Raw genomic sequence first — 26,800 nt, 5'->3', positions numbered from 1 at the left:
ATTTATAATGCCCTCTTATATTTGTTTATAATGCCCTCTTATATTTTCTTTGAAATTTATAATGCCCTCTTATATTTTCTTTCTATTTTTTGAATTTTTTTAATTTATAATGCCCTCTTATATTTGTTTATTTTTTAATGCCCTCTTATATTTGTTTATTTTTTAATGCCCTCTTATTTTTTTGAATTTTTTATTTATTTATAAAGTTAGGTTTCCAAGATGGCTAGGCTGGCCCATGCTTTTCCTTTTGTTTAATGCCTTCAGTTTATTTTTTAATGCCCTCTTATATAACTTTATTAAAAAATAAAGTAGATCTTATTTCAAATTCCTTTTTTTTGCACACATTATTTTTAACTAGTATTACATTACTCTTCTAAATTTACATTTAATTCCTTCACACTTTGATGATGGAATATTTGCTCTGTTATTGCAACGTTGGTTCAAATGATGGAACATTTGATCTTTTTGCTTATTCAAATTATGCATTGATGGAATGTGTGAGGATGAACAATTATCAGTAACTTTACGAAACCCCATGTAATATAATTCATGACAGCCAATTTGGAACATTGCCAGATTCAATATTTGGTATAGTTGGCACATGCGCACAGCATGTTGCACTTGCCCACAGCATAGACAAGTGTTGCAGCATGTCTGAAGCAACACTGAAGCGCCATTTGTGATCATTGCACCATCGAAACAACAAGTAAACATGAAGGAAGCATTCACCACCAATAAAGTTAAGGCCACACATATATAGATAGCATTCTAGGTTACCACCACAGGTACCAGGCAGTTCACAACAGATCCAGTTCAGACACACATTACATTACATTAATAGAGGTAGTTTCCAACCAGTTCAGACCCAGATGCAGCTTTCCAAAAGTAAAACATCATCAAATATACTGATGATGAGTACGGCTTCCAGCTTCTGATGATCAGCATGATGTAGGACTAGAGGTTAGGGTTTCTCAGGACCTTCAGGAGGGCAGAATGCTCAGCCCTGATCTTGTACTCATCACTGGAGATCGATGTAGCCCGGCAATGTTCCATCAGATGCTCCAATAACCCAGACCTGGGCTTGGGCTTGCTGCAGAAGGGGCAGCGGTACTTTTCCGTCCTCCAGTTGTGGTACATACCAGGTCCTTAGGCCCTGATCTTCAACACCACCTTCTCTTCAAACGACTCGATGTTCCCCTCGACCACATCATCTCCAGATTCATACTGCACACATTAACGACTGACATTAATACATTATGCATTCAAATACTATAAACACGTAATACTAACTCAATGCACAAATAACATTTCAACTAGGCCTTACCTCATACGGCTCATCTTCATCAGAGTCATATGGGTAGAACCCAGTCTTGTTCCACTTCCTCTTGTTGCCCACAAGATCCTCCTCCTCCTGCTATATTGTCAAACAAGCACATCAATTACAATGAATTGAATTGCAGTTCAAAGAATGTCATTACACACAAAATTGTGAATGTGAACCACATTGGTATGTTGCAAGTGACCAAATGCTTTCCTTATAAATACAGAATCTAAGCAATCAATCAACAGACAAATGCTTTCCTTCATAAATGCTAATGAAAATGCAAGCTGAATTCTTGACATTCCCTGGATTAACCCAACACTTTTCTTTTGAGGGAATCCCCCCCACACTACTTAATGGAAACATATAGTATATTTTGTTGCTAGGATCCTGCCTTGGAATGTTTACTTCATAGTTATACAATGGTGACATCCTAGCTGCATATTTTTGTAATTCATCATAAGTATTTGCACAAGAGGAAAATCTCTGGCCAGGTTAATTTTATGAGGCTGGACAATAGGCCTGCCTACAACATTTGATTTATAAAATTTTGGGCAAGGACAATATTTCAAGGCCATGTTACTGTTTTTGAGGCCACCCTTCTGCAATTGTAAAGTGAGTTATCTCTTAGCCCCCTAAATATAAAATTACATCCATTGCTACTAATTACACAAGCCAACTACAAATTTTAATATGCACAAATTACTGTTTTTGGGATAATGCAGCAAAGCTCCTACACATATTAACATAATGCAGTACTTAATTAGGTACAACTTCAACTATAAATGCATACATCTCCAACAAACATCTAAAATTTCATTACTTACCTAAACAACAACAAATTATACTATAGATGAATCTTGTATCATCTAAATCAATTCATTGGCACATCAAAATTAATGCATTCCAAATCAAATATGCTTCCATCCAGTATCATTGAACCACAGATCAAATCAAATAATCATATATGTCTGCAACATTGAACTACAGATCTAATAATCATATGACGTCTATCTGACCTTAAATTCCCCCTTAAATAAGGTATTCAACCTCATACTAATTAAAATCTAACAAGCAAAAATTCCACTACTAACCACTGAAAAAATCCCAAGGTGCTTTTATCTCTGAAGCAACGGCATTGGAGAGGATGTCCAATGTTGTAAATATCTCTGAAGCAACGGCAAAACTCCACTACTAACCCAAACTAAATAAGCTTAGACTGCCCCTTCCCCTCTCCTTCAGAAGCCCCAATCCAACACAAACAAATCCAGCCCTTGAGAAGCTCTTTTTCATTAACATGACAACACCCATTACATGAGCACATCCTTCACTATATTTACAACCAAACTAATGCACCATCTAATCACCTCAGGTAGAAATTTTCCAAAAACACAAGGACATGCACAACCCATCTCATAGCCTCTGCCTGACAGGCATCAATCAAGCATCAAAGAACTGCAACTATGACAACATGCATCAATCAAGCATCTAAGAATTGCAACTATGCCAGGCATAATCCCTAAAACTAAGCATCCATTTAATTAATCATCAAGCCAAAGAACTAAAGCAGGCACCAACCGAAACCAATAGAGAAGTATATATTTGAATAATCCATTGTCTAATCCTCAAGCCAAACACCTAAAGAATTGCAAAAATTCCACTACTAATCTAATAAGCATCTGAAAAAAACCCATCCCTCAATCCTGCTACTTCTAACCTTACACAAAAACCCTAATGTAGAGAAAACCCTACATCCAACAAATCTAACCAAAAAACCTTCTGGCCACAAACCCTACAATCTAAAAACTACCACATTAAAGTGATAAGCAGATACCTTCTGCTCCGCCTGCTCCTCGCCAGAGCCGGCCTCCACCTTCTCCACCTCGTGCGCCTCGCCAGAGCCCGCCTCCACCTTCTGCGCCTCGCCAGAGCCCGCCTCCACCTTCTGCGCCTCGCCAGAGCCCGCCTCCACCTTCTGCGCCTCGCCGGAGATCGCTAGAGCGGGCGCATCTGGCTGGACTGCGCCGCCGCAACCCGCCCCTGCCTTCTCTAGATCTGCAGCGGGGGGAGCACCGCGCTGGACGCCGGCACGTCCCCTCACAAAGGTGCCCGCAGCGACCTGCCGCGCCTGCTCCACCAGATCTGCGCCCCAATCTGGGTGCTCGCCTCCTGCGTCCGCCATGGCGATGGAGAGGATGCGGTGAGGGCGACGAGGAGGTTGGAGAGGAGAGGGAGTGGGGAGTGGGGAGTGGGGAGAGGGAGACGATGCGGCGGGGGGAAATGATGGGCGATGCGGCCGGAGGTGGTTGTCGTCCACATTTATATGATGGGACGGTTTTGGAATCTGCCCGTGACACGTGCTGCCCCACGCGCGGGCGGCTCCACGCGTGCACGAAACGCCGCCATATATAAATACGTATACGGCCGGGCATACGATCTAACCGGGCCCGTACGGGCCTCCCAGGGCTCCTCGACGGCTATACGCAGGGGCAACAAAGACGATCGTGCCCCTCGTTATGAACCGTTTTTGGTTCATCCTGGCCGTCGATGTGTTTTTCCACCTCGCGTTCAGCCCGGGGGAGCACTGGAGCAGAAACGGACTAGCTTTCAGTGAGTACGACTGGACGGCCGACCAGGATGATGCAAGAAATACGATAAACAAAATCCGCACCTCGGCCGCAGGTCCCTCAGCGATGTATCCGACCTGCTTCATCGATGAGATTATTCGCCACACTTTTCCACCAAATTTCGAGTTAAATGCGGCGGACAAGTATGATGGAAGTGAAGACCTTGAGATTTGGGTAACACAATACCTTCTCCCCGACCAAGTGGCCATCTAGGAGTGTTGGCGCACCATCAAACACTTGCCCCTTTTGCTGAAGGGATCAACCTGAGCCTGGTTAAATACCCTTGGACCCAGGTCGACCTCCAGTTGGGATGACTTACAAGCTGAATTCATAGCGAATTTCATGGGCACGTACGTCTGACCTACTGATACTAGCGACCTAAGACATCTAGCCCAAGAAAAAGGCGAATCGGTTTGCGACTGTTTCCTGAAGAAGAAAAATGAGATCATCGATTGTGACGCCACCGAGGGCATCACTACTTTCAAGCATGGCCGGTCGGATGAGCACCTCACCAGAGACGTGGGGAAGATCAAGCCCAAGAACATGCCGGCTTTGGTGGACATGGTGACAAACTTCTGTTCTTGTGAGGAGGCGTGGCACTCTAAGTAGAATTTGGACTCCATACCTGGCACACCCATGCGACTATGTTGGTGTTGATGTTGACACTGTCGGCATCCGCTCCTGAGCAACCTCTTGTGCTCCACACTGATGCTAGAGTGAACGCTGATGCAACCACACCATCCTCGCTTGAGCATACTAGCACACAGATCCACCGACCATAGGGCAGTGCACCATATTAAGGATGAATCTAGTGCTTATTCATCCAGCGCCGTCGTCGCTGTCACTGGAGTAAAAAAAGTTCATGAATTCAAACAAAATCTTGTGAAATTAGAGTAATCATGAATTTTAAAAATTTCACAAATTTGAAAAGTGTTCTCAAACATGAAAAATATCATTGATTTGAATAATGTTCAGAAATTTTAAAAAATTCACTAATTTAAAACTATTTTGTTTTTTAGAAAGTGCACGAAATTAAAAAAGGTGTATGCAATTAAAAAAAAACATGGCCAGAAGCTTCTAGAAACTTCTCGAGACCAGCCAGAAAGCTACAAAAAAAAACTGAATCGGTTCGCCTTGATGGGCCGGCCCAGCTGATTAAGTGGCGGCCGAAAGACAGCGTCACCGGCTCTGCCGTGCGCTGGCCGGAGCACCTCCGCCTCCGCCTACTGAACCACCCGAGCCGCCACCACCGCGTGTTGCGTTGCGTGTTATCCTCGTGGATGCGGCAACCCATCCGCTCCACTATAAATAGCTCACGCCCGGCCTCTTTTGCACATAGAAAAACAAAATCCCTTGTCAATTCGCCTGCTTCATCTCGCCGGCAATCCGTCCTCGCTCGGCCTCAGCGCGCGGAATTCGTGGTTTGCGATGTAAGTAGTATCTAATTTGTTTGCTTATTGTTCCACACATCCAGTAGGGTAGTTGATCACGGAGTGCTAGCTAGTTAGAATTGTGGTTTTCCCCCCTCTATCTTCTGTTGCAGATCTAACTGGAGTCAGTTATGTTCGCACCGTGAGTTGAAGAAAGCATATCTCTTTGTCTTCTACTCCTATTATCTGTCGATCATAGTCCCCTCTCTAATCGCAGTAACAATTCACTTCACCAATTTTTAATCTCAATCAGTAAACGACCGACCTTTTGTATGCTAGTAACATCGATTCCTGATTTCACATTGTGGGCCGCCTCCGATAAACCATCAGTTTTTCCCATCAAAATGCATACCAATTTTATGAATAAACATGGGGAAATAACAGCAATGTACTTCCTATGTTGGGATATCATGATCGCTTAGTTGCGCTGCTAAGCGGTAACCTGTACTTAATTTCTCCTTCAGGACTGCAAAAAAGAGAGTGGTTGATTGCACAAGAGGCTTGAGCAGGGAGGAGAGAGCCACAGCTAGAAGGAAGAAACGTGAGTCATTGATTTCAAGTGGTAGTGATGGCAGAAGAAGAAGGGCTAGTAGGTACGAGAAAGAACTAGAAAATATGGTAAAAAGTGAGTCACTGATTTCAAGTTATAATTCTTGATTTTCCTGTTCGAGCATGAATATAGCTCAAATAGAGTGGTCACAGTTTGCTGTGTATCATGTTCTTTAACTAGTGCGAAAGGAAATAATAGCGCTAAGGGCTGCCCAGGCTGCTGAGGATGCACGACTTTTTAACTTAGAGTCCCCAATTAAGTTACTTCAAGCACTCCTTTCCAAGAGAAAGAGTTCGGCGATTCAGGCTCTCCTCATAAAGCACTTCAAGCAATCCCGGACACCAAGGATATAACTCTAGATTTGTCTGCCATTGTTGTCTCTCTCGCTTTGTTTGACGGTGATTCTACTGCTTTATGCTAATGCATTCTCCACATTTGTATGCACCCATTGCTTGTTAGTGGTTTGACTCACTATCTCGTGCAGGAGATAAGATGTTATTTGTATGCTCAGGCGTAGCTGTACCACCTGGGTCAACTAGATTAGAGCCAACAAGATTTCTGACTTCCAGACGTTTGGTTGTGGAATTTGAGAAATACAGAAATCTTGATGATAAATTGAGGGTTGGTGCTGCTAAATTCCATTTTGCTTTGTTTCTTCAAGCTAATTGTGATCATTCTTTGCTGATATACTGCTTTTATCGCTCCAGATTGAAGTGTGCCTTCGAGATAATAGTCATATGGATGGGTTATTGGGACTATATGATGCTGATATTGCTATTGTCACGTCCTGTGATGATACCCCATATGGTGTTTGTCCTGTAGACCTGGACCGTCAGGCATCTCTGCCTTCCGATGGTCAGATAATAGCAGCTGCTCGTGCCTTCGGATCAGGCCGTTTGATGGTCACGCCTGGGCTTCTGACTGGAGATGGTCATGCAAGCTGGACACAAATCACAGAGGTATGATGTTTATTTGTTTCTTATACTTTTTGGCATGATGGCAGATTTGAAACATACAAATAGTTGCATTATGATAATAGTGGAGTTTCTCGTTATTTTACCTTTGTAATCCCTACGGCTTGTTTTAGGCTGCACTTGGAGGGCCACTCGTCGATCATGATGGGAAGTTTCTTGGGGTGAACCTTCACATTGATACTGCGGAAAGTTCCTTTTTCCTACCGCTGACAGCCCTTCGTGAACGACTGAAGCATTTTCAGATACTCAAGTTTGTCTTCTACTTTATGAGCTACTAACTCCGTTCCATAATTCTTCTCGTGGTTTTATTTCAAACGACGACAAGAATTATACATCATTTTCGAATTTTGTTTCCTATATTTGGTGGATCATGATCGGATTGTTGAGTGTTTTCTCTCACTGAACTGTGAATTGATAGCAATGTTGTTCTGGCAACTGCCTGGTGGGGGATGCGTACATCTCATGTTGCTAATTTAGTTCTTTTGCTTCATTGATGAGGATAGAATATTATTCTAACTTAAAAGAGCTGAATAAGTCCATCTGGACTAATTTGTGGACAATGTAACTCATATTGTGACATCTGGGTCTCTGCTCAATCTTTTGATGTCTTCTGTTGAGTACTTACAAGCTTGATTTCTAAGTCCTTTCTCCTGCCTCGTGTCCTTATTCTATTGTATTTTTGAGTAGGCATCTGTGTTTATTTATCATATACCGTTGTATTGCAGTCCTAAAACTATGGACTTCCGTGGATATTCCTTGCCTGCAGGTGTATCAAGCATAATTCCTTCAGGTGTGAATGATACTCCCTCCGTCCGCGAATAAGTGTACATCTATCTTTTGTTCCAAGTCAAAGTATTAAAACTTTGACCAACTATGTAGAAAAAAGTAGTAATATATATGACATCAAATTGGTATATCATGGAAGTACATTTCAAAATGGATCTAGTAATACTAATTTAGTGCCATAAATGCTGCTACTTTTTCCTATAAAGTTGGTCAAAGTTTTAAAACTTTGACTTAAGACAAAAGTTAGATGTACGTACACTTATTCTTATTCGTGGAAGGAGGGAGTACATGTTAATTATTGCTTGCAGAAAGAAATATTTTGTGGATCTTATCAGACATATCATCTGACTACTAATATTGATCATCTTATGGCATCAGGATTCTGGAGAAGAATTAAGTGGCTAGAATCCGTTGGCTATTCCGTGCCACCACCCCTTGTGCTTGAATGTAAGTCGTTATTTTCCATGTTGCTGACCTCTCCTTCGTCCACTTTTTTTAGCTAATTTAATTATTTCTTTAACAAGTCAATGGGGAATTGCTGGAGAGGTTTGAGGACGAGTTTGGTGAATTACTTGCATGGAAAGCGTATCCTTACCCCGTTTCAAACCCTGGCTCTACGGAGTATGTTTGGGCGCTACTTCCAAGAGATGTTGTTAGAAACATATCCCGAAGTGTTGTCAAACTTGCTTCATTCAATGGTGATTCTTGTAGTTATATGCTCAATACTTTCCTGCGCATGGTATTTTGATCTACATTAACTAACGACTGAAGTTATGATGTGTAGGAAGCGTGAGGTATTTTGCATGCACGGGCTTGCTTATAAAGTGGCCTGGAACTAAAGGCATGCGCCCTATCATTCTCACTTCGGCCAGTTTGGTTAGAAGTCCTGATGATCATTTCAAGATTGATAACAACTTAACGGTTGGTCTTTCTTACAGATCGCCTTCATTTTCTCTTCAAGTTAGATGAAGGCTAAATTTTTCAAGCTAACTTTATTATTGCAGATCGACGTTTTTCTCCCACCTGGACAACATGCCAAGGGCACATGGGTATTCTACCATTTAAATAGTAATATTGCTATCATCAGTCTTGAGAAGGGTATGCGTGGCATTTGTCCGGTTGACATTTGCCGTGAAGGTGATTTATCTAAACCAGTAGTAGCTATAGCGCGTCAAATTGAAGAATGATTTTTAATGGCCTCAAAGGGAAAAGTCATTCATGACAAGCCTTGTGCCATTGATGTCAAAAAGCTTATGTTGTCTACTTGTAAAATCAACAAGGTAAACTGAGAAATTTATGCTGTCATTATCTACACAGTAGCTGCTTTTGATAGTTTGGACCAGCATAAGTTTCAGTTATCTCTCTAAGCAATCTACTTATGCACCTAGCAAACTGCTCTATTTACAGCTCTACAACTTGTCCATTAACCAGGATATGCATTTTTTTTCTGCACTAGGCTGGAATTGGAGGTACCCTTATTAACTTTGATGGGGCTTTTGTTGGCATGAACCACTATGATGGAAGTGAAGAAACACCTTTCATGCCAAGGCGTAAGATTGTTCAAATTCTAAAAGGAGAGATTAATTGGCGAAGACAAAGGTGAACTTTCTACGAGTTGTTACTGTTTTTGGTAGGCATTTGCTTATTTCTATGAACTTGCATTGAAAAAAATATGTTGCTGAACAGAGGGTTGTCCATGGGCATACTTCATGGTGTTGGATGTGGGATAAATCATAAAAGGTATTCTATCTGTTCCTTAATACCACATCTTTGTGGTAGCTCATAGTATTTATTGCATGACAAAATTACATTAGAAAAGTATCTTGGATGACAGGTGGCCGGTGCCTGAGCCGTACTGGCACCATCAAATACTTGATCTGGATATCTATGGTCTACCACCGCGTATTGGAAGATAACTTCAATAGACGTCATGTTGATGGAGTGCCATTTTCTGATGGTTGTCCTCGTTTTGCTCATATTCTGACGGGCCTATAGTACTGCTATTATTGTGTAGGATTGTCTTCTTTTTTTGACGTGAATAGCAGGAGCTCTGCTTTTGCATTAAAGAAGAATAGAGGTTTTACACAATTCGGACAAATCCAGGCCAAGAGCCCGGCCTTTCGTCAGAGAGTATTGACAGGAGAAAGACAAAGAAAAAGAATATGAAAAGACGCCATGTGTTTTTAACTTTTTATGTGTCCCCAGCGCCCGCCGCTTTGGTGGCCTCGTAGAAAATCTTGACGTCTTCTCTTATCAGTCCAGCAAGTGCAGTCGGTGTCAGCTCCTTCTGCTCAAAGACCCTACGGTTTCTTTCTTTCCACAGGTTCCACATTATGTAAGCAGCTAGTGTGACTTCATCTCTGTTCTTGTTAGTTAAAGTAAATTCGAAACAAAGTTAACTCATAAATTGATAAGCACGTTTTGAAATGATTATTAGGATATTTTTGCATAATCTCTTATGGTAACAAATTCTTATTATAGACTACATTACAAAGATCTATTAGTTTTTTGGACGACATGCTCCATGTATCAATATTTATACTGAACTTTTATAATTATTTATATCTCATCTTCATAAAATCATCATCATAGTTAATTTTTTAAATATAATTATGATAATATTGTTCTTTACAATATATTTGTAATTTCTCGTTGAAATCTGTATATGCACTGAAAGCTATATTATTATTTTTTGGTATATTTCTCCCCACAAAGACATTAAAATCCAAACATGTGAGAAAGTAAGAAAGCTAGAAAATTGCATGCTTCCATGGATTACTTTGTTAGTCTGTGAGGAATATTGTGTGTACATATCTCTCTCTCTCTAGTATCTTTAAATATCTTTGTAGATATCTCTAAAGAGAATAGGCACAAAAATATTCTAATAGAGGTTTCTAGTTTGTGATTAGAACGTTATGAGGAGCTTGTCACCAGATCATTAGCATGATGCACTTCATCATTTTTTTTCTGGACCAAATGGGTCTCACATGTTATACCGAGTTCAATAATCCATTGACACATGTGTGTGCTTAATATTTTGTTGGTCATTCATCAAAGAGAGACTAACAATCTAACTACAGTAACAAGATTCATTTGTTTGATGCACGTTACTAGTTTGTGATGTGGAATTAGTCCTGCAAATTAGATCTATTGTCTTTGAGCTATTTAACGGGGGATCTTGAATGTGCTAAATATTGTCGGAGAATTGAGTGGTTGATATGCATAATTAAGATGTTGGCCGGGGGCATCCTAATTCCGTCGGGGCACAAGGCAGTCACTGTTTGATCCACCAATGGACTAGCCTTTAGTGTTGACTGTTGTGTAAATTTGTTATCACAAACTACTCTAATGATATGTGTTGATATAATCTCTTGTGCACATATTTTCTATGTTTAGCTAATTATTGGTGGAATTAATTAGTTTTACTTGTGAAACATCATTATGAACTTTTTACGGTAACACATAGTTTTGTTACGTGGAAAACAAATTGGGTTAGTTATGCAAATTTTGTTTTTATTGTTAATTTTCTTGCTTTTATGGTTGGAATATTTTAATTAAGCAATTTAGTGATGACATACTTGTTACGCAAATAATTGGGTTGTACTATGTGAAGAACACAAATGGGTGATGACGAAGCTAATTAGTAACTGTACTCGGAAGGATTAATTGGTTTGTCATTTTGTGAACATTACAATGTATTTAAAGTCATGATAATGCTTGGTTTATGGAAAACAAGCATGGCATAGATGAGCCAATAACTTCATCCGTCCATGAAAAATGTTCCGTAGATGTAGCATTACTCTTAGTGTCAATTGTTCTCTGCCCTTCCTTGCAAAATGACGTGGTTTCTACAAAATTACTGGACAAGATAAATTGGAGAAGTGATTTGAAGCGACCATGCCAATATATTATTGACTATATATAAATTGTATGAGCATGTGCAACAGGAAACCCACAAAATGATCAAAATACAAAAAAACTGAAATTTTGGTTTTTTGGGGCAAAAGAACTGCATCGGTAATCCTCAAAATGCATGGGGACAAAAAAATTTGGTAGTTACCTAACTTGCTACCCAAGGTCAAAATATAGGCCTCCTCACCACAATACCAAAAAAACAAAAAGGTGGCGCCAAGCATAACCACCACCTCCTGAAACTTCCCCTCCACCGCATCACCAACCCCACTTTTGCCCCGGCTAATTTCGGTCGTCGGATATTCCTCTGACCCACCACGCGCCCTCGGCACTGTCCACCGTGACCCCCGTCAAGGTCGCAACGGTGCTGACCTGTCCCACTGATTCTGGTCATTCCCAGTAGCCACCACCACCGCCCAGGCCGAAATGGTCGTCACCGCCCCACTGCCGCTTGCCAAGCTCAAATAGGAGATGGATGATGCGTGCGAGCCCAAGAACGACTGACACACAGATGCGGCCCGAGCCAACATCTCGGCATGCAGGCGAGGTCTCGCCACCGGAGATATCCGTCGCATCGGCTGCCCTTGGCTTCCAGCCTCCTTCCCGCCACCATCCCTCGCCGTTCGGCCACCTTCCCATCGCCTTTGAACTCCATTGGCCAGAACTTTGGGCGACACAAGTGTTGCCAAGAAAACTTTTTATTCACTTTTTTTATTTAATATGATGTAGTTGTGATATGAAGTGAATATGACAGCTAAAATGTATATTTTTAAATTGAGTTGTAATTTGCCAGGATATGAGCTGAAATTGACATATTTTTTTCATTTATGGTTATCTATTTTGCGTCTGCTCTAAAAGCAGAAAAACTTTTGGCTACCTAAATCTTCAATCACCTCACCAAAACTAGATTTAGATAACCAAAAATTTGGTCTGGTGTTGGAGATGCTCTAAGTATCAACCTACAACTATTTAGGATTGAGCATTGCAGCATTTGTATTCTGTGAATTTCTATATCAGGAGCCTTTCCTTAATTTTCCATGGAGGATTTGGTTCGGATGAATATTTCTAAAAGGAAAGATAACCTTTTGGTCTTGCTTCCTCTGATTCACACAACCAAATTTTATTAAAGTTTATGCATGGCGATGAATCCAAAGTTATCAACAAACAAAATATAAGACATTGACAATAATGACAGAACCATCACAAGTTATAAAATAAAACGCCTACGTCTAAATCAATTTCTTTTGCAACAACGCCTTTAAGAAAGGATAATGTGTTTGCCTCGTCATCATGCCCGGCCGTAAACGACCAACAAAAGTATTTTCATCCTGGGTCAAGACCAGCCAATAAAGGACGTAACATCGGCTTAGAGATGATGCCTTTAACAAGATAAAGAAACAAGTTTGTCGCTGCCAAGTCCAACCAATGAAAGTTGGAACAAGTGTTTTCGCCTGCGAGTCAAATTGGTTTTCCAAGCAACATCTTACAAATGGATCTTCCATAACTGCATGAACCAATGCTTTGCATAATCGAAAGTGCTCTGTACACGATGCTCTGCAGACGATTCAGGCACGATGCCTAATGTGAACGGCAGTGATTAACAAAATAATGCAATCTAACGGCTGATTAGACCCATCGTGCAAAGATCGGGCAGAAGGTTGTCGTCCCTATAGCAGTGCTCTTGCATAATACTGTCGTGGTGTCCATCGGAGGCCTCCATACAACCATACAACTATGCGCCAACTAAGAGCATTCATGAAGGAGCCACCAAGTCAACCGTCTTCCAAGGAGCATAGTCCTGCCGCCATCAGCAGTCACGAGAGAAGGAAGTGACACTAGTGGAGGATGGGACATTTTTTTTTTCAGAAAAACTTCAAATCTATTCATCTTCAATCATGGCAGTACAACGAACACCAGAAATAAAAATTACATCCAGATCCGTAGACCACCTAGCGACGACTACAAGCACCGAAGCGAGCCGAAGGCGCGCCGCCGTCATCGCCCCTCCATCGCCGGAGCCGGGCACAACTTGTTGTAGTAGACCGTCGAGAAGTCGTCGTGCTAAGGCCTCATAGGACCAGCACCCCAGAACAACAACCGCCGCCGATGAAAAATAACATAGATCAGAAGGATCCAAACCGAAGACACACGAACGTGGACGGACGAACAACGACGAGATCCGAGCAAATCCACCAAAGATAGATCTGCCGGAGACAGACCTCCAAAGAACAGAGGCACGACTAATGAATGTCATTAATGTATGTGCAAATATTGACAATTCGTAAATTAAAGTTCTCACTTAGTGCCACTTAATCATGTATCCAATCTTTGATTAGGACTGTTTCTGCCCGTCCGTAGCATGTTTTGCAGAAACTCACCTTACATTTCAATGAATCAACCCACAGTCCACCCATAAGTGACAGAAAATGAATAGTTTTTTCGCACTTTTACCAAACCCCCTTCTTTCTTTGGTTATTAATCCACAGTCCACCTTTAAAACAAGAATTAAAGAGAAAACCCTCAAATATTGGGGGCTAATAAACCCGTAATCCATCTGAAACAAATGTTTTTCAAAAATATTCATATCTTTTAAACCCTAATTTTGAAATGTTATTTATGAAATTTGATTAGAAAATGTGTAGAATCTTAATATGATTTTATTTTCCTGTTAACTATTTTCAAAATGCAATTTAAGGTGTAACCTTAACCAGTAGTGCATGATCGGTCTTTCCGCCGTTCCGGTGTTGATCCGATTACAAATGAACACCTCAATAAAACCAGATTGGAGACGAAAGATACCATCGATAATTACGCCATGCACATCTCAGAGAAACCTCATAGGGAGAATAAAAAGGAGATTGCTCATCTTATGTCGACATGGAGTGACGTCTTAGGATTGACAATATTCTAACGCATTGTAATTGCGTGAGCACCGAGGACACCGTTGATGAGGGTGGGAAGGAGGATAAGCGGCAACAGAGATAGGATGCTACGTTGAAATAGAGAACGTGGACTTTGGGATCTTGAGTTATGATTATTGGGTTAAGAGTTTGTGGTATTTTCCCCCTCCCGTTACAACACAAGGGCTCTTCTGCTATAAGTATCTACGGAACCTGCACATGATATTTTTTAAATAAGCACACGATACCTTTGAAAAGAAAAGTACAATTTCTTATTAGCACTTAAGTTAATTTGACCTTTACTAACCGTGCGTACTATTTACCATATGTTAATGCTGCTAGATGTGGACTAATTTTATTCTTATTTGAAAGTAGTACTCCCTTTGATCCAAATTAACTGTTTTGTTTTAGTATAACTGTAGGAGCTTTGCATGAAGAAATATGTTCACATTATTAAACTGATGAATGTAGTACAAGCAACTGTGGAGAGATGCTCCATATTAACTTTTCACCGTACCATGCCAGGCTTGTCCGATCTGACACAAGGAAAAAATTTCTCCAATTTATATTTCTTTCTTTTTCTCCATCGGGTAAGGGAATGCATGTCCTTCATGTTTGATTTTGGTGACGATTGAGGTCGGAAACAACAATTGCACACCCTATAGTTAACCGTCTGTTTGGAAACAGAAAAATGATGCGTAGCTCGTGCCACCGATTTATGCTCTGAAGCTAGTTCTCGTCATGGTCGTCGGAAGCCCAAGCCATGCACTTCTCCAACATCTGTCTCATCGTCGTTGCCGTCGTCCTGTTACTGCCAGTAGCACGATTCGCCTCCTCGCCGCCACCACCTTCGGCACGACTCCCCGCCGCCGCAAGGCCCGCGTTGGCGTGGACAACGCAGGGCGCAACAATGTAACGCTGAGCGTCGGACGATGCCGTGTTGGACGACGCGGCGCCGGTGAGTTGTTGCACGACGCTGCGGAACTGGGAAGGTGGCACGACGTAGACGACGGTGGCGGTAGGGTCCCTTCTCCTCCAGTGCGGCCTCGGCGGTGTAGTCGGCGTACCACCGGTCGCACCGACATTGTTGCCACCGTTGTCGATGCTGCTCATTGCGCCTGCCACCCTGCCCCTGCCCCTGCGTCGAGATGACAGGTGGTCGAGCTATGGATTCATGAATGGGATCGAGCGGTGGTCGTTCATGGCACATATATAGCCGTATAGGAACGGGTCAAAAGGTAGTCAAAGTGGATCGAAGGAAGCCGAAACCAAATGGCAATACTACTAGTGCTAGTGCTACAGCATCACTAGACTAAACTAATTTGTATACGTCCATGTCCATCCCAAGAAAACAGAATATTTAAAGTCCGATTTATCCATGCATGCATACAAATGTCGCCGTGATGTGGCTACTCCTCCAGTCCGATTTATACAGGCAGGTCCGTACGGGATCCGACGCGAGTGACGTGGAACGTGACGCCGACTCGGTCGGTCACTGTGGTCTGGTCTTGATGTAGGCGATGACGGGGGTGAAGGTGAAAGCCAGGTGCGTGGAGCGGACGCCACTATTCTCCGTGCACGTGCCAATTCTCCTGGTACGCGTGCGTACACACTGCTTTGGAGAAACTGCTAGAAGGATCGATCCCAAAGGCTGGTCGTGGCGGTGTTCGGCACGAATTTCATCTCCTCCACGAGCTTATTCTGCCAGCCTTCTGATAAATCAACCTGTGAAACATCGCTGTTACTATTTGGCTTTTCTTTCCGTTTTTCTTAATCTAACGTACCAAGCTCTCGAGATGAGGTGTCACGCACCAATTCTGCTGTCGACTGTGACACTGGCCAATCGAGCAGTAGCCACGGAGCAGCGACGGCACGTCATCGTGGCACCAAGAAAGTATTTTCCAGGCATTGTAGTGTGGTCTTCTGGGACGCAGAGTTTTCTCAGCCCGAGCTCAAAGCTCGGCTGGACAGTAAACCAAAATATATATCTGACTTCTTTGTTGCTGTTGTGAGAAATATTGACAAAAGTTTCAAGTTCTTACAAATTTCGTCATGAAATCAGATTCGTAGAAGGCATGGCCAGAAAACCAAAATCGATACTATGAAAATGCTACTTTCAAAAGCATTTTGAAGCACTGATTTTGTTTTTTTCTAGGCCTTATAGGAATGTGATTCCATGATGAATTTTTGCAAGCACTTCAATCTTTTGTCAATGTTTCTGACAAAAAAATTCAGAATTTTTTAAATTTGGTTGATTTTTTTTCAATTTTACTGTTCACCGAGCTCATTTGAGGTCTGGGGCAGAAGGAATCCTTTGGGTCTTCTGCCAATGTCACACATTTTTTGCGCAACCCCTGTCACACTTGACGACTCACGGAGCACAGCACAATCTCCACCAAATGCGCACAACATACGGTGGTGGCAATGCCCTCCTCAATGCTGACGGAGCCAACTCCTCGCCGCTGCAGGGCCACGTCACCGGCGCCACTGTGGTTTTTGCCTCGGCCGGGTGGCTCTGTTCAGAGACATGCATTATGGTTAGAATGCCTTTTCTTGGTGTTCACTTTCCGGTATGAGCATTCAGTACATATATAAGTCGATAGAAGAGTCAAAGGGTCACCACTACTAAGGATCTCCCCCCTTATCTTAGAAGGGTCGTCTGAGGGTTCACCATGGTTCATTGATGTGCTTAGACACCAGGCTACCCTTATTCGAAAGCTCCGCGGGACCACCTATCACTAGTCTTCGGCCAGAGGGGTTTATTGCACAAAAAGGCCGGGACGCGCCCCCCCCCCCCCCCCCCCCCCCCCCCCGCAGAGGAAAGCGCAACAAATGTCAGATGCAAAGCCCCACACCTCATTATGATCATATGGCAAGCTCTCCTAAAAGAAGAGCAGACCCCATTGAAGATGGGAGTGAGGTACCACAAGGCCATTTCCGTCCACCTTCTCAAGGACAAACTTGAGCAACGCATAGGACGTCGCGTCCAACCGCGTCATAGTTGACACCAATCTCGAGATTCTCTAGCTCAAGTCTCATAGAACATGTTTGGTAACCTGCATTAGGTCTAATTAGGCCCACGCGATACAAAATTAGCCCATTGAGTCGTTTCCTCTAATCCAGGATCGGACGATCCAGGGGAGAAGAATGTGGCGCCGAGCTCATACTAGCAGGGAGATGGCGCGAGCTTGTGTGCATCCACGGAAAAACTACGGGAAAAATTGGGCCACCTCCCTGCGACCGGTTGCCCTTTATAGCCACTTTTGGCTCACCGCCCAAACTCCCGCACTACAACAAACAACCCCATAGACTAACACATATCTACAAACAATGTTAGCATACGTGTTGTCAGGATCCACCCCTTACCCGCCTCCACCTTATCTACACCCCCTCCATCCAAATATCACTCAGCCGAAAAGCCCTATTTTTTCTGCCGGCCAGCTCTCTTCCCCGATTCCTCTCTCTCTCTCTCTCTCTCTCTCTCTCTCACACACACACACACACACGCACACACACTCTCTCTCTCTCACACACACACACCACAACATTTTTGCTGCCAATTCCAATTCCGATAAGCTGTGATGGACTCCCAACCCATACACCATAGTGCTGCCGCCGCCAACAATCTATAGTGAGATGTCTAACATTGTGTGCTCTATTTGCTCTTAATCACGACGAAATTCAGAAATTACAGATGAAGATGTTTTCCGGAGTGGACATCCCCACCGTCGACAAAGTTGGAGTACATCATGGACCAACAGGGTGTGTCACCACCGTTCAGTAAAAGACAGAACAAGATGGGCACATATCCTTCTAAGAGGCTGGCGGGAGTTCATGACGGGAAAGAGATGACTAGGGGTCAACACACCAGTCATAATCACCATAAGGAACAACAACCGCCAGGACTTGCAGATAATGGTTATCGTTGACCATGTTTAGAGATAAGTTCCATGTAATGAATATATTAGACAATGAACTGTTAGTTAGTATGTTAAGATGGATGTGATACATTGAAGTTTGTTTGTTAAGTGGAACAAATTTGAAGTGTTACTTAATTAGTTTGTTGTTTGTTTCCAAAACGGACTGAGCCTGCTTCAGTTATGTTGAGAATTATATGACTATGTGAATTAACCTTTTGGAAGTAATGTGTGTCAACGCGTAATGCTAACAAATGTGGTTCTCTCTGGACAAAAATTTTAGTGGCGGGCGACAACAAGCCCTATGGTAGGTAGTAAAGAATGCTCGCCACTGCAATTTATCTACTAGTGGCGGGCGCACGCCCGCCACTGATGCCATGTTAGCAGTGGCAAGAGGTCAATAGCGGGGCGCCCCTGTGAGCCTCGCCCGCCAATGCTGTGCTTTTGGCGCCCAACACTAGTAGGTGTTCTTGTGGTAGTGTGTTCTTACCCCCTATCTCTATTGTCAGAATTATTCCCACAATAGTTGGCGCCCACCGTGGGGTTGCGCATCTCGCAATCGATGGCGCAGGTGGAGTTTTCATATTATTCGGCTTCCGGCATGGAGTTGATTTCACTTTGGCTCCCTCAGCTACAGCACCGATGACTCGCCATGACTTCAGGAAGCCTCGCTGGATGTGGAGTCAGTACTCGTGCCTTGTTCGGCGCACTTTCAAGCGAGTGGCTATGGTGTTCTCCTTCGTTAGTCGCCCCTCTAACAAACTGTCACTTCCTCTCCCGACATGATGTCATCGCAAGCATTCCGGCAAGTCATGGCTTCAGCGATGGGCTCGGCATGCCTCCTCTCACCGGGTTGCAGCCAAGCAAGTGGCCATGCTGCAACCTAAGAAATTGTTTCACGGTCTATTTGCTTCTATTCATGAAGAGGAACAAGAGAGTTGTGGGACTCTTTCGCCGGTGGAGGAAGTTTTTGTGGACAATGGTCCGCATGGTTTTGATGAGCTAACAGACAATCGAGACAACAATGGTCAGGACATAGGAATCCCAAAGAGGAGACAACAGAGGCTCGTGATAGTGGCGGTCCCCCGAGTTAACGGCAGGGCTCTTCCACCCACGAGGGAGCAAATCGCCGAACTCAACAAGTTAGCCAACCATACGTTGCAAAACCCTTATTTCAACAAACACCCCTGAGGGCGTCGCATTGGAAGCTGCTCGTTTGGCCACTCTAGCTGAGATGGCGCATCTGGAGCAGAGGGAGAAAGCTCTCGAAGAGCGAGCTCGCATTATTCCTAGCTCCAGTCGGAACAGAAAGCAGTTGTTTCCGAATAATAACACTCAAAACTTCTAGGTCAGGCGCACTCCAATGTAGAATTTGGCAGCAACTACTCGAATTGCTAACACTCTTCAGCCTTCAGGTTTTGTTGCTGAAGGTCTTTGTCACATCTAGGAAATCTTGAAGGCAGCAATGGCCAAGAATTCTGTGTCACCCAGCCTCATAATCGGATTAACAACAAATATATCTGAGCTGATGCTACCCAATCAGCTTGTAATCCGCATGGGCAACTCATACCAAGAGCATCTCCTCCTCCAGGTGGAATGGCTCCCCCTCAACGACCAGATTCTCCTTTGTAGAGTGATGACCGGTTTCGCAACCGATTGACTCCTCCTCGGTAGTGCGACGAACGGTATCGTGATCGAGTAAGTCCTCCGCTGCACCTTCCGTACTCGCCTCGGCAATACGATGATAGATATCCACCCGGTGACAATCGGAGGCGCAGTATGTCACGCCAACTGGATGATTTTTTTATCCCGGTGGGCCTGGATACATAGCGCAGGGATAGACCCATTGTACGATGCTCGGTCACCATTAGCTCAAAACCGAGTAAACAGTGGCCTTCAGTAGAGACGACTATGACAAAGATTTTTCGAGTGGGTCCATTTCTTCAGGACCACTGTGTTTCAGTAGGTACACCAGATAAGCTATAACCCCGCCAAACTTGAGGTTGGCCACTGGGATCAGCAAATTCAGTGGGGAGTCAAGACCGGAGACTTGGCTCGACGGTTATCGAGTGGCAGTGCAAATAGGAGGAGGGAATGACGATGTAGCTATGAATGATCTCCTTCTAATGCTTGAAGGGTCTTCTTAGGCATGGCTTAATCAATTGCCTCCTAGTAGCATCTACAGTTGGGACGACCTGTGCCATGTCTTCGTAAAAAAAACTGAAGGGACTTACAAACGCCAGGAGCTTTGGCCGAGTTACAACCCTATGTTCAAAAGAAAAACAAAACTCTGCGAAATTACGTTGAGAACGTCACCGAGCACCACACAGTCTATGCCTTTAAGCAAGGCATATGATGCATAGAGCTAACTCTCAAGTTTGGTCAGTTGGATGTTTCCTCTTTGATGATGGAAATAGCTAATCGCTATGCCAACGGTGAAGAGGACGATTAGTTGAGGAGTGGTAAAATATGTCATACATTTTGATACAGAGGTTGTACTTTCAAAGTCATATTTTCTATGGGTTATGCAATATTTTTATATTCCACGTGAACAGAGCTAAACAGTCTGAAGTTCAAATTCTAGTATTGACGAGGGTAGTGTCTACAATTTGTAGATGACATTTTTATATTTATTTTCCTTTACTGCTCTGTACAATTATTGTTTGTCTTTTGTTCAACTAATGTTGCTGTTATATTCAGAGCCATGGGATGGAAGTTTTTCATTTTCATACATGTATATATCAGTGCTTTTTACCATCATCTAATACTACATAATGTGTTTTGACCATGGTCAAGAATCATTTATTATTGAAAAATTAGTGCAGATATAACCATTGCTAGCATACCATTTGTTTTCTACTCCATTATAATATACCTAAATTAGTTGCCGGTCACAAGATTTCTAAACTAACTTCGGATATCATAAACTAACATTAGAAATCAGCTACAAGATTCCTAATGTTTAGTTATTGGTTGAGTCCTACTACCAAACAGTTAATACACTCAATGTATTTTCTTACTATTTATACAACTATATTGTTCTTTTTGGTTGCTTTTGCTTAACTTGCTAGCTTTTCTATATACCAACATGTTAAACAAACATATACAATACCAATGGAAAATATTTCTCAAATGCTTATTGATATGCGAAGGTATAGTCATTGCATTCATTTATTATTTAAATGCTTAATATTGCTTCCATCAATCTATCTAGTGTCTTTGATCATCTCTTATTGATGAGAAGCATAGCATTCTAAATCTATGGTGGTGTACCACCCGACGGTGTTTATTTCTTCCAAAGTGGGTGCATCTCTGCACTGACATGATTTATAGATTGATTGTTTGGAGTATAGTTGGTAGCCATTCGCGCAAATCAATAATTTAGTGGTTACTCCATGATTCCCAAACTATTTGAAGTTCTAACTTTGACCTAAGTTCAATTTCTTTAAGTTTGATCAATTCCATAGGAAAAATATTATAATATCCGCAATATCAAATAGTATGGAATTATTTTATGATGAATCTGCTGAAACGGATTAGGTGTTGTAACCTGATATTGTTTTTAGTTAGGACAAACTTGAATTATAAATTGTTTGGATAGAAGGAGCAACATAATATATACTAAGTATGTATAATGTTAGAATTTATGGAATCATGGAAAATATATTTTCAAAATAAATAGTACGTATTAAATATGTTGCCCGTGCAATTTGAAAATAAATACAAGGTATTTAGGACGTTTCCTGCGCAACTGCCACTGTCCTATTTGTCCTAGGCTGCGTATTATGCTAAGCTTTGATGAAGAGACAAATAAAATGAATGTGCCATTTGGTGAATTTGCGAAGCAAGGGGGGGGGGGGGGGGGGGGGTGTTTAGCGCATCACAGGCTACTTATCTGTCCTTTGCGGGGATTATCCGTACTATTCTCGTTTCTTGGCCTTGTTTTATATAGTGATTATTCTTCATTTGATTTCTGTTTTTTGCAAGAATGTTTTATTCATAATAACTGTCTGTTGTTGTTGTTTTGCTGAAACGTAGTTTAAAGTCACTATTACCTCTGCATGCGTGCAAGCGCGCGTGTGTTTTTAAACCCACTGTTTCTCAGCAGATAGTGCACAAACGATCAAACTACGGTGTATTCGGAAGCATAAATACGTGGCAGGAACTTTATCTAGCTCGATCGAATCGCCACCAGCCTAGCATATCCTTATTCTTGTTACCTAGAGGATATTCTTGATGCCTCTGCCTTTCTTCTGATAAACCAACCTGAACATCGCCGTCAGTTGGCCTAAGTAACGACACGATGAACCTGCGCATACGCTCTGGCTTTCTGTAGTACAGTACTAGTATATTTTTGTTATTTTCTTGATGATGATAATCTAACGTACGAACTTCACGAGGCACTTATTCTACAAAACAAACTTCAGGAGGTGCCACGACACGAGAGTGGCATTGTGTGTCGACTGTGACCGTGACCCATCGAGGAGCGGCGGCAGTGATGGCACACCAATAATTTTGAAGCTTTTTCCAGACACTGGATCGTGGCCTTCTGCCACGGCCTCGCTTAACGCCTCACAGCTCAACCACCACCTACTTAGAACGGATCAGACCAGATGCGGTGGTGGCTGTACCGCCTCGCGGCTGCAGCGGCCTTCCTTGCCGCCGCGCTGGCTCTGAGGTCGCCGGCGCCGCTGCGGTTCGCGTCGGGCGGCCGGTTCAAGGTGGCGCTGTTCGCGGACCTGCATTACGGCGAGAACGCCTGGACGGACTGGGGCCCCGCGCAGGACGCCGCCTCGGACCATGTCATGGCCACCGTGCTCGACGCCGACAAGCCAGGTTATCAGTTGCCCTGCCCCGTCCCATGCGTGAGCTGCGCTGAATTTTTCACTGAATTCCAGCTTTTCTCTGAATTTTTACCTTCCAAATTACTCTTGTGCTGTATTATTGGCAGACTTCGTGGTGTACCTCGGCGACCTCGTGACAGCCAACAACGTGCCGATCCCCAACGCGACCCTCTACTGGGACAGGGCCATTTCTCATTCCCGACGCAGGGGCGTCCCGTGGTCCACCGTGTTCGGCAACCACGACGACATGCCCTTCGAGTGGCCGCCGGAGTGGTTCTCCCCCGCCGGCATCCCGCCCGTGCACTGCCTATCAGCGGCGGCCATGCAAACCTCAGGTAACAGAACATTCCAAATCCCTCTGAATTCTGTACTCGACCAGTCCGCGGGAAGTAGTGTGTGCGCCGTGAATGTTTCAGGGTGCAGCTTCAGAGGGACGCCGCGCATCGAGCTGATGAAAACCGAGCTCAACCGCGACGGTGCAGACGGGTTATCGCGCTCGTCGGTCGGGCCCCAGGAGCTCTGGCCCGGCGTCTCCAACTACGTTCTGCAGGTGCTCTCGCACGAGAAGCAACAAGACCCTGCTCTGCTCATGTATTTCCTCGACTCGGGCGGTGGATCCTACCCGGAAGTCATATCCTCTGCACAGGTCCGGTGGTTCGGTAACCAGTCTCAGTCCCTCAATCCAGATGGCAGGTCAGGAGAAACAAGCAGCAATTGAGATCATCTTGTACTCAACAACTGAACTGACATTGGCATGTTGATGTTGCAATTTGGATAATCTTTTCTGCAGGATTCCTGAGCTGATTTTTTGGCACATACCAAGTACAGCATACGTCAAGGTGGCACCAAAGTCTAAGACTGAGATCTGCAAGCCCTGCGTTGGTTCTCTCAACGAGGAGGATGTGGCGCCACAAGAAGCCGAATGGGGCATGATGGACGCTCTTGCCAAGAGGTCTTCAGTTAAAGTATAATACTACTTTTTCTGAAACTCTGATGAACTACATGCCGGATCATATATCTCAAAGTTGTGTAATGTGGTTAGCTTTTGATGTGTACCTAGGCGATCTTCGTGGGGCACAACCACGGGCTCGACTGGTGCTGCCCGTACGAGAAACTCTGGCTGTGTTTCGCGCGCCACACGGGTCACGGAGGATATGGTGACTGGCCAAGAGGGGCAAGGATCGTTGAGATAGCCGAGAAGCCGTTCTCTGTCCACTCCTGGATACGGATGGAGAACGGGAGCACGCACAGCCATATTACATTGTCTTGAGTTTGATTCGGGTAGGATTCAGACTCGTCTGCACAATGCAAACAATTTGTAACTTTGTATTCGATGATATCCCACCGCTCCCACCCACCGCACCCCACCTCCGACACCTCGCCGGTGGCGCTCCCCTCCGTCGGGCGCCCTCCCACCCCAGATCCTATAGCCGCTTAGCTTGGTCGTATGCCAAACTCAATCCTCACGGTCGCGCAGTTCTCCCCGCTCAGATCTGTAGGATTTCGAATTCGTGCGGCACCGGACAGCCAGTTCTCGCATGGAGTCCGGGCGACGCAGGGCGGCAGGGGGGGCTGCGCTGGAGATGGTGGTCCGCACGCACAAATCGAATCCAGGATCCAGCGAGCAGGGTGCACCAGTGCCTCGGCGAGATGAGACTGGCGAAGTAGAAGGCGGTGGTGCACGAGAATCTGAGGGGAGAGATGCTGCGCGACATTCATATCTGTCAAAGGAGAATCGATTTCGAGACAGGGCTGCTGGCGGAGATCATCGTTATGGAAGCAACGGAAGAGGAGAAATCCAGGATGCCTCAGCCCTGGAAGCAGAAGCCTGCCCAAATCTTCCAATGGGCTGTGGCAGAAGCGAATTCCACGGAGCCGGTGCAGAGTCGCCGCTGGGCATGCGTTCTCAGAAAACTCAACTGAACACCGAACTTGGACCAGTTGCCTCCACCGCCAGCGAGCTCGGACTAGATGATGGTGATAGCGACTCTGCTCCGAGCAGCCAGGAGCCAGTTTTGCTGTTTGGGAGAGTGGTAGAGGGTGATGATAGCAATCAGACAAAAATGCTGCCCGTGACTGCCGGGGCCAGAAGTAGGTTTTTGGCTGGTTGCAAGGCTGCTGGATTGCTTGATAAGGGGCATGAGCTGCACTTCCAGACTGAAGATCAGGCGTATCTGTGGCAGATGCTCGGTGCAGTCTCACTATACCAGTTAGGGAATAGCTGCGGCCATAGATCCAACCCCCTCTCTGTCAGAGCTGAACCGCACCAGTCGAGAGCAAGCTCTGATTGCTGGTTACAAAGAGAGGTTGAGAAGGGAGTTGAGGATCCCAGGTCAGGGGAGAGACAACCCACAGAAGCTCGTGATAAGGATTCTAGTTGCAGCAACAGAAGAGGAATTCCGATTGCAGCTGAAGGGGAGAAGCAGCTCTGCGGAGGAAGTGATATCCTGGGCGCTTTCCATGAGAACTACAACAGATCTGTTTTAGAGGGCTCGATGGAAAGCATTCTGGGAGATAGTCAGAACGAATGATTTGCCGTGATGATGACCACCGGCCTCCTCGTATATTTATACACGTACGTACAAAGGATAAGTACAAGGTTGTTAGGGTTACAACCGATGGCGTGATCTGCCCTTATCTACAGCTAGCCTAACAACCAGAATCCTAACTATACATCACGTTTAATAGAGATCCAACCTTGGGTGCCCCAGCAGTGACAAACTCCGATTCCGCTGGCAAACTACCGGAGGGAGAAGATGCAGTGAGGCCATCAAACCCCCCTCAATTCGGGTTCAGTAGCTGCTATGAATTCGGTCTTGGTCAAAAGCATAGGCATATGGAAAGAGCAAAAGGGGAAAGTAGTGGAGCCCAGGTGGGGTGCAGCAGCACGCTCCCAGCTTGGCTTCCGGCCCCTTCTGGAAGCTTTGGGGTGGTTGGAGCTAGGGTTTCCCTGGAGCTACAAAAAAAACCACCCCCAGCCTACGTTCCCCCAATCCTCCCCCTGCTGCCGCCACCACCACTCTGGAGAGCGACATGGACACGGGCCACGGAAGAGGGCGAGGAAAGAATAGGCCAGGGCGAGGAGATGGTGATCGCCAGATGCAGAAGCAGCAGTGGCAAGATCCACCACCGCAAATCAATCAGGTACCACCCCCATTTGGTTTTGGCTACGGATTTCCAGGGCAGGCTCCACCCTGGGGTTTCAATGGCCAGTTCCATGGAGGTTTTCCCCCTCAGCGGCCATGGCAGGGATGCCTCCTCCATGGTTCCCGCAGCAGCACCTGCCACAGCAGGAAGTGGATCAAGGGAACTCTGTCAGTAACAACAGTCAAGGATCAGGGAGCTCTGCGATCGCTGGGCAGGGCAATTCTAAAGGCATGGGCAAGCAAAACAAAAAAAGCAGGAGATTAGATCGATGGCTGCAGACAACACTAGTGCCCTGATGTCCTATGCTAAGGGAGTCTGTAGCAACTGTGGAGAACCTGGTCACGAGAAAAGAAAATGCACAAAGACCAGGGCCTGCTTCATATGTAAGATGG

At 44.4% G+C, this 26,800-nt stretch overlaps 1 protein-coding gene across 2 annotated transcripts; it reads left to right on the top strand.

Annotated features, from left to right (window-relative positions):
* Nucleotides 1-22,953: 22,953 nt before the first annotated feature.
* Nucleotides 22,954-24,600, top strand: LOC109733468 (probable inactive purple acid phosphatase 16). Of its 2 annotated transcripts, none has more exons than XM_020292693.3 (5): nucleotides 22,954-23,253; nucleotides 23,369-23,596; nucleotides 23,678-23,954; nucleotides 24,052-24,226; nucleotides 24,322-24,600. In XM_020292693.3, the coding sequence occupies exons 1-5, from the start codon at nucleotides 23,031-23,033 to the stop codon at nucleotides 24,529-24,531; spliced, it is 1,113 nt and encodes a 370-aa protein (XP_020148282.1). In that variant the 5' UTR covers nucleotides 22,954-23,030; the 3' UTR covers nucleotides 24,532-24,600. The 2 variants fall into 2 exon arrangements, with proteins under 2 accessions (XP_020148282.1, XP_045089828.1); XM_045233893.2 differs by having other exon boundaries at nucleotides 24,304-24,442.
* The last annotated feature ends 2,200 nt before the right edge of the window (nucleotides 24,601-26,800 follow it).

This window comes from Aegilops tauschii, chromosome 3, assembly GCF_002575655.3.
Source record: "Aegilops tauschii subsp. strangulata cultivar AL8/78 chromosome 3, Aet v6.0, whole genome shotgun sequence".
Lineage (NCBI taxonomy): Eukaryota > Viridiplantae > Streptophyta > Magnoliopsida > Poales > Poaceae > Aegilops > Aegilops tauschii.
Note: the sequence above shows the minus strand (reverse complement) of the source record. Positions and strands in the feature narration are given on the sequence as shown.